This window comes from Ceratotherium simum, chromosome 3 (assembly GCF_057802395.1).
Source record: "Ceratotherium simum simum isolate JZ-2026a chromosome 3, ASM5780239v1, whole genome shotgun sequence".
NCBI classification, from domain to species: domain Eukaryota; kingdom Metazoa; phylum Chordata; class Mammalia; order Perissodactyla; family Rhinocerotidae; genus Ceratotherium; species Ceratotherium simum.
In genome coordinates this window covers 28,687,406-28,696,739 of record NC_141902.1, presented here as the reverse complement: position 1 = coordinate 28,696,739, position 9,334 = coordinate 28,687,406, and the positions used below count along the sequence as shown (strand labels likewise).

The 9,334-nt window shown below is 38.9% G+C and overlaps 1 protein-coding gene across 1 annotated transcript; it reads left to right on the top strand.

Moving 5' to 3' along the window:
• Window positions 1–3,925: 3,925 nt before the first annotated feature.
• LOC101409037 (olfactory receptor 11H6-like) lies at window positions 3,926–4,918 on the top strand. Its single transcript, XM_014781008.2, has one exon. The coding sequence runs from the start codon at window positions 3,926–3,928 to the stop codon at window positions 4,916–4,918; it is 993 nt and encodes a 330-aa protein (XP_014636494.2).
• The last annotated feature ends 4,416 nt before the right edge of the window (window positions 4,919–9,334 follow it).

Sequence of the window (9,334 nt, the reverse complement as noted above, 5' to 3'; positions counted from 1 at the left end):
CAAATTTCAGCATGCAACAGAAACACGAGGGAAGTCTGTTAAAACCGATGGCTGGGCCCCAACACTCAGAGTCTCTGATACCCTAGGTCAGGGTGGGGCCTGAGAACTTGCATTTTAACAATTTCTCAAGTGATGTTAACACTGCTGGTCCAGGGAGTACATTTTTGAGAACCTGCTCTGTCCTTACACAGCCTCACTGCTAACCTCAATAATGTTCTCTACTTGAGCTCTTGCTATGATTGAATTCATCAACCCCTCAGGTTCTCTGCCACACCTTGTTTGTTCTCCTTCCCCTGATAACAATGAAAAACTTCATACTTCCCACCTGTGAGCCATTTATAGTGCTAAACTTTCATTGTCACTAATATTGCATCATGTAAGTCAACAACATTACAAATCTGCTTTTACAGAAGACTAAATTTTTTCGAACAAATATGTTCAAGCTATACCTTAAATTGGAAAAGGAGATTCTTTACCTTATGTTGAATATAACAAAATTAAGTAAACTACGTATAGACAATGATTTTTTTTTTTGAGGAAGATTGGACCTGTGCTAACATCTGTTGCCAATCTTCCTCTTTTTTTTCTCTTTTTTCTCCCCAAAGCCCCAGAGCACAGTTGTGTATCATAGTTGTAGAGTTGTAGCTCTTCTATGTAGGATGCTGTCTCAGCATGGCTTGATGAGCAGTGAGTAGGTCCGTGCCCAGGATCCGACCGGCGAACCCCATGAATTTAACCGGTACGCCCCAGGCCAGGCAGCAACAATTTTTTTTAATTTAAGTGCTTACAAGTTTGGCACCAAGAATAAACCAGGTCTACTTTGGAGAAAAGATCAAACACACATGCACGCACACACACACATTCTTTCTTCTTCTCTTCTCTCCCATTAACCTGTCACTCTCGCTCCTCTCTCCCACCCTACTCCCCAGGCAGATCAGTTCCTTAGAGGAAGGACATCTCCACAAACAGGAAACTTTCCCTGGTCTCTCTTGGATATTTATCCCAACCTCTATGTCCACTAGTCAGACCACTGGAGGAAATATAAACTAATATAAACTAATATAGGTGGAATTAGGTGCAAACACAGAGATACATGCACAGGGAACTAGGTGTCTCCCAGCAAGCACACTGGGGAACTGCGGATCCTATTCAGGAGAGACTTGTAAACATTAATAATCACTGACATGAAAAATACATTTCACTTGGTTCAGAATACTGAAGGAAGCAAGTCTCTGGAGCCACCAACACTGCTCTCCATCCATGAATGAGCTTTTAGATTGTGTGACAAGGACAGCCTTGTGCCTAGAATTTCTTTCACATCTTCCTCTTGGAGCAAGAAACACCATCAGGTATGTAAGGAAAGTCTGCCTACATCAGTGCACCACTGCTCCTGCACACCCACTGTCAGATACAAAGAGCATGCTGCTTCTTCCGTAAATCTGAGTAATTCTGAGCCCCTTGTTCTTTGTAGGAACAACATGTTAGGCTCTGCAGTTCTCTTCTCCCAACACACTCTAAGGAGTGCTTGGGGTGATACAGTCACAATAAGGGATCATTGTGGTATCACAGAGCTCCCACTATACAACTCACTTAGGGAAAATAGTGCTCAAATGTCTTGGATATTTTGGGGGGGCATTAAATTTCCTTCAGTTAGAATATAGCCTGAGTCTTGTGACACTTTGTTTCTAATATTTAAGTTTTGATTGACATATATCCTTCAGCAAGAGCTATTAAAGTAGGCTGTTATTTTTTCAGAGTTGTCGGCAAGTGACAAGTGGCAAGTGGCAACTGAGACAGAAGCAGGCCAGCGGACTCTCTTGTCCTTTGGATTCATCTACAGGTTAACCTTAAAAATACCAATATTTAAAGGAAGAAGGATCCCTGTACTTTTATTTTTAAAAGTGCTCTTCCCTGGGTAAGTGGCTTAAATTCCAAGCAAGTGGTTGGGGTTATGGAGAAGGATCTGACTTCCTTATCAGTTCACACAGAATGGATTGCCCAGGGTCCTCATTCCTCCTCTTCTCTCCATTTATTGTATCACTTGAGGTGAATAGAAAGATGAAAAAGGTGGATTTAAGTTCACCATTTGAGCTAAGAATAGATGTACTTTGGAGGTGGAGGCGGTAGAAAGGTATGCAGTAAGATTTCAAGTTACCTGTGAAGTTCATTTATCCATCTTTCTCTGATCCTGTATTCCACAGATAACTAAAATTTCACTACAGCATAAATGTGCAAAGATGATGAACATTATGAAGTCAAGTGACCAAGTGGGAGTTAAGACTTATGAGGTCTGGATCCAGGTAAAAAACCATGAATTGGAATTATATTTCTCTTCTTGGTGCCATAACTTCCTGGTCTGGGGGTAGACTAAGTCAATTCATGTCTCATGTCTCTGCCTACTGTCTTGAAAACCCCAAAATATCTCATTTATATCACATAAAGTTTGCTATCATGCTACTACCCTCACTACATAGATTTATCTAAGTTATTTCTAACTGAAATAAATATCTGTTTTCAGGCCCACAGCATATATGTGGGCATGCTTTGAAACATACAGTTCGAGGAAGCCCCTGGCACATAGAGAAATTACTGTATAGATGTAGGTGGCAGTCCTGACTGCTTTTATAAACAAGAAGTTCCAAAAGGGAAGAAATTTTATTTTTCATGTTTACCATTGTACCCCAGAACTTAACACACTGCTAGGAGTATAATAAACGGTGAATAAACATTTGTTAACTGTCTAAATGGATAATGTGCTACAATTTACATTCAGCATTCAACTTTTTTTTATTGCAAGCCCAGTAACTATATTTTCCAGCCAAAAAGACAGCATGTGGTCTGGCAAATACAGGTGTAGTTATGGGAAGTATATTTGAAATTACAACTTTCCTAGAAATTTTTATACAGATGGTCATCATAATTACAGTCCATTGAACTAAATCACTTAGATAAAATTTAGATTTTCATAAAAATCATGTTTATTAGAAAGAATATTTTCTTCATTGTAAAAATACTGTTAATTAATACAAATATCCAAAGTTACCTTGGCAATAAAACATTTATCCTCTGAGTTAGCTCCAGGTCTAATCAAATATGGAGAAGCAGGCCACTTTTGCTCTGAAGACTGTACAATGGCAGAAAGATGCAATTTTGTGAGTATCTTAACAGTGACGTTAAGAAATAATATGGTCAATTATTCTATGTTTGTAGTCAATAAATTGCTAAATTTAAAATACTGATAGTGGCTTACCGAGCCAAAGATCTTGAACTTTACCCAGGAAACTTGAGGACATAGAAATAAGCCTGGACCAATAGTTTTAGGAAGGTTGTTAGCAAAATATCCAAGTTTATAGTCCTGTCTCAACTCTCAACTCCTAATTCAGCCAATATGAGAAAGATCTTTCTGGTCTCAGCCTGTCCTAAGGTGACCCCTCTATTCATTATTTAATTTAGGTGAAAGCAAGATGATGAATGGACAAGTTATGGCATTTATGGCTTAATTCCTAGCAAAAATGAAAGCACATGATTTTATATACTAAAGAAATTGAAATACCTGGGTGTAAGTACCTCAAGAGCCCAGTCATGATGTAAAGCACCCCCAAGTGCAGCTTAGGGGGAAATGAGCCAGGGAAAATGGTGGCCTGCAAGAGAAATTATATTAGAATATTCGAAATTATATTCATATGAAATGAAGTGGGGTTTGTTCCAAACCCATCTCCAAATGGGCTAGTGTATCTAGGAGTTAACGACACTGCACATTCAAGTAAACCCCTTAAATCTCTCTGAACTTCAGTTTCCCTATCTGTAAAAGAGAAGAATAAAGCACACCTCCCTACAAATCGAAGGGTCATTAGGAAGACCAAATGAGATAATGTGTGTAAAAATACTTCGTACGTTTTCAAGCAATTTGTTACCAAACCTACAAATGTTCATTATTATTCACTCCTTGGTTACTTCTGTTTCTCTAACAGCTTCGCAATCCCAGAACACAACAATGCATTTTGTGACTGAGTTTGTCCTCCTCGGTTTCCCTGGTCAAAGGAAGATGCAGAACTTCTTCTTCTCATTAATCCTGGTGGTCTGTCTCCTGACCCTGCTGGGGAATGGGGCTATTGTCTGTGCAGTGAAATGGGACAGGCAGCTTCACACACCCACGTACATCTTCTTGGGAAACTTTGCCTTCCTAGAGATCTGGTATGTTTCCTCCACTGTCCCAAACATGCTGGTCAACATCCTCTCTGACACCAAGACCATCTGCTTCACTGGATGCTTCCTCCAATTCTATTTCTTTTTTTCCCTGGGTACAACAGAGGGTTTCTTCTTATCAGTTATGGCTTATGATCGGTACCTGGCCATCTGTCGCCCACTACATTACCCCTCCATCATGACTGGAAAGTTCTGTGTGATCATGGTCTGTGTTTGCTCGGTGAGTGGATTTCTCTACTATCCAATCCCCATTATTCGTATCTCCCAACTTCCCTTCTGTGGATCCAACATCATTGACCACTTTGTGTGTGACCCAGGCCCATTGTTTGCACTAGCCTGCATCCCTGCTCCTTCCACTGAGCTTATCTGTTACACTTTCAACTCGGTGATTATCTTTGGGCCCTTCCTTTCCATCTTGGGATCTTACACTCTGGTACTCAGAGCTGTGCTTTGTGTTCTTTCTGGTACTGGTCAAACTAAAGCTTTCTCCACATGCAGGTCCCACCTCATGGTGGTGTCTCTATTCTATGGAACCCTTATGGTGATGCATGTGAGTCCAACATCAGGGAATCCAGCACGAATGCAGAAGACTGTCACGTTGGTATACTCAGCGGTGACTCCCCTGTTAAATCCTGTTGTCTATAGTCTCCAAAACAAAGACATGAAAGATGCCCTAAAGAAAGTCCTGGGATTAAGAATTAATCAAAACTGAGACATCTTTGAAAGAGAAGAAGAATTTGTCACTTCTGACTTTAGTTATTTATAACAACAATAGAGAATGGCTTCAGTAAGTCATGTTGTGGCTCACACTTAAGTGAGGGAAAGACATTTTTCACAGTTTCTTAGCAAAGTTCAGTTCATCGATGATAAATGCTCAATAAAACATTTTAAACATGCATGACCTCACTGAATAATTATATGGTGTTATTATACATATGTTCTTTTTCCGTGATGTATCTTTGCTGGTTTAATCTTAACTGGTGGAAGGAATCAAACACATACTACCTGGAGCCTTTCAAGGGAGGGCGCAATCTTCTAAATTCAGAAAATAAATATTCTGAAAGACAATGGAACAAGAGGCCACCAAAAAACACACCTAGTAGTGAATATTTTCCATTGTTTGAGACTTTCACACCAAAAACGGAGTATGTTTCATACTTCTATCACTTAAAGTACAAACTCTTCTTCCTGCCATTCAAAGCCCTCACTCAGTAGACTGCTCCATTCAGCCTTCTTTCCTACTGATCCGCTGTCTAAGCCCTGCACTTCACAACGACCAATCTTCTTATTTTACCTTAAATACACTTTCTCCTAATTGAGCTTCTTTACTTGTAGTACTTCCTCCCCAAATCAATTGTGACAGCCCCCATACCACTTGTAATATGGAATAACAATGCCATAAACATATTTTATGCCTCTCAGAAGGCAACAGGGCAAAGTCTGAGTCAGAAAAGTATTCAGAGAAAATTATACCAAGAACAAACTCCACTTTGTGCCCAAACCCCATGCTGAAACAGGAAAGCCATCAGCTGAGAGGATAATCTACTTAAAATGAGAGTACACCACTTTAGTTATGGCCATACTGGGAATGAAATTAGGTGTGCCAGGAGGACAAGCCTGCTGGTGCTAGGTGATGAAATAATCTAGCACAGTGTTTCTCAAACTTTTCTACCACCAAAGCATGTTTGGCAACAGTGGTTAGAAAACATGGGACATTTGGGAACAATATCTCTTTGAAATTCAAAGTTTGATTTTAAAAAATATCACAAATTATAATTTCTGGTCCATAGCATGTACATATTTGTTGTAATACAAAATTATCTTCTGTGAGTAAAACTGTCCCTTCAGGAAGACATTTAATAAGGGGCTTTGTGTATCCCATGGCACAAAAATCACATACTCTGTTTGAGAAACACAAGCTCGAGGAGACCAGGGGGTTCCCCCAGAGTCAATGGAGCACATTATGTTTAATAATCCCATTGGGCCAACTTATCAGAAATATTAATGAAACCCCCAGGCAAGAAGTCAGAAGATCCCTAGAGAAAGCATGGAAACTTATAGGATCACATGAAGAGATACCTGAGAATTTTCAACAGTGGCTAAAATGTCACATAAATTAAGACCAGCACGTAGTTTCAATACACTCTGTAAGAAATAGGCCATTAGAATCCTACGGTGCAGGGGGAGTGAAATAAGTCATGCAGGAAGCTCTCACACAGGGCTTCCACATTAAAGCCAGCGAGGGAGAGAATCTTTGTGACCTCCCCTTTACAACCAAGCTAGGTGTCCCCAGGATGACCTAGGAAAGCTTCATGGTATATAGGAGACATCTCTGATGGGCATTGCTGCTATTATACACCACAAGTGGGCCTATTCACCTATATATTTGTTCATTCAGTATGCTCAAGTGATTATCAAAGGATATTCATTTCTCTTTCAGCTCAAGAACCAAAAAAAAAAACTCTCAGAGTATTTAGATCACATGGAACTTGTGCTTTCCAAAATAAGTGCACTAAATGATACCAAAGTCATCCACAGGTCTTTTCCTTCTCAGAAAGTGTCTGTGGCACCAGGAATGGTATGACTTTTATAGATATTTTGAACAAAACAATACAGAACTAGCTCTATCCACCGGGCCTGAAACCAAAAGAAAATAGAGATTTTTTTAAGTCTCCTCTTTTAGCCCTCCCCACTCTCTCCATTCCATTATCCATCTGCACCTACAGAAAAGGTGGTATTAAAAAAAAAATTTAAGGGTAAAATCAAATTGGTCTCTATGAGGACTAAGATTCACATGGAGTTCAATAGTGAATATACTAGGAACTGCTTCTTACAGTTATGTTGGACATTATCTGTGAAATTCATTTACCATGCTTTCCCTACAGCTAATAGTTTTTCTGTGGGTTTTTTTCCTTTTAACGTCGAAAAGAGTAGTCTATAGCCTAAATACATGGAGCTAAATCTTGTGCATTTTGATTTTGAGTCAAAGTCTGTGAATCTGGCTTCTAGTCATTGTTGCTGCTGCTCCAGTGGTAAGTGGCTGCTCTCTGCATCACTGCTCTCTTGTCTTGTTGAGAAGAGAAGTCTCTTGCTTGGAAAGCACTGAGTTCCCATAGTGGGGAATGATTTTTTCATGATGTCTCACCGAAATGATCACCAATGCAGGTTAGTTTAGCTCTTCATAATCATCCTAGTTGGAAAAGTTAAAAAGAATTTATCCTCATCTTTCATTTTCCTTGTCTTCTTGTTTTTTTGTACACAAGAAAACTATACTCTTCTTTAACATAACCAGCCCAATAGGAAGGTTATGTTTGCTTCCTGGTGAGTAGTTTCATAGTTCACTTTATGCATTACTAATTTAGTAAGACTGAAAAGCAGTGGCATCATTAGAAATATATTTGTCTTATCTAATATGACCTAACTGAATATAAGGGGCTTTTTTTCTACTCGATTATGTTCAGTAAGTACTATAAATATTCTACATACACCATTTCTACCAAAATTATTTTTAAGGAAAATTCTCCTCTTGTCCATCAAAAAAAGTTAAAAGTATCTTGTTAAAAATTTCTGCAGGGCCGGCCCCGTGGCTTAGTGGTTAGGTGAGCACGCTCCACTGCTGGCGACCCGGGTTCGGATCCCGGGCTCGCACCGACGTGCTGCTTCTCCGGTCATGCTGAGGCCGCATCCCACATACAGCAACTAGAAGGATGTGCAGCTATGACACGCAACTGTCTACTGGGGCTTTGGGGGGAAAAAATAAATAAAAATAAAAAAAAATAAAAAAAAAATCTTAAAAAAAAAATTTCTGCAGATTCCAATATGTTAAAGTTATCATTGTGCTCTTTTCTCTGAGTCGTATTTGATTCTTAAAAAGACATCTTTGGTGATGGTGTTCTAAAGAGAATAAGGGGAAATTTTGGAATATGGGTAAATCATTATTTTTGAAACATCTTTGACTCCATTGCTTTCTGTTATTTTGAAAATTTGGGGCTATTCCTTAAATAGATTAAAGTAAAATCTTCCAAATAGTGAATTTTAAGGGAAACTTGTGGCAGCAGTAAGATGAGCTTTAGAAGAGAATCGCTTGGTGATTTTAATTTCCTTCTCCAATACATTTCGTATGTTATACTCATCTTTAATCACATATATTTTAAATGTATATGCAGCATGATAAATTGCCATGTGAAATTAGTCATCAGAGAATGAACAATAGTGACTTCTCATTGCTAAAAACAAAGGATTAAATACCAAATTGTAAATGAGCTATAGTGCAATATGATTTCCTTTAAATAGGAAATAGCAAGATATATAAAGAATTTATTATCTGAATATCTTTGTTGATTTTCTTCTGGTATCCTGAAAAAAAAATGATAGAAAATAAATTCTCCTAATGGAAATACCTTGAGAGAGAGAGAGAAAGGGAGAGAATCCGATATAATGTCAAAGCCAAACCATTCACATCTGTAAACAGTGTCAGATTCAAATCTATTTTAAGATGATAGCATGTGGGTTCTCACATTTTGGAGTGAATAGCGCCAATTGCTATATATGAACAGCTTTCACTGAAAAAATATTGGATATGACAAACCATTTTTGCCTATATTTCAAAGTTTATATCAAAAGAAAATTAAATTTAACTGATTTTGTCCACTGACAAAGAAAATTCAAGCAGTCTGGAACTGTACATTTACAAAAATCAGGATCAGGGACAGCCCAGTGGCATAGCAGTAAAGTTCACGCACCCTGCTTCGGCGGCCCGGGGTTCTCCAGTTTGGATCCTGGGCGCGAACCTATACACCACTCATCAAGCCATGCTGAGGCGGTATCCCACATAGAACAACTAGAAGGATGCACAACTATGACATATAACTATCTACGGGGCCTTTGGGGAGAAAGAAGGAAAAAAGGAGGAAGACGAGCAACTGATGTTAGCTCAGGGCCAATCTTCCTCAAAAAAAAGAAAATCAGGGCCAAAGGGCTCATTCAGAATAGGATAGGATTTATTCAAGTCTTATTTTAGAATATTCAATACATTTGCCCGCATGAATCAAACTCCCTGTTCTAAGAAAAGGTTCAAAAGCCTTAGGAGCAAAGTGACATTATCTATCTGTCTTCTCTCCACAGTCTG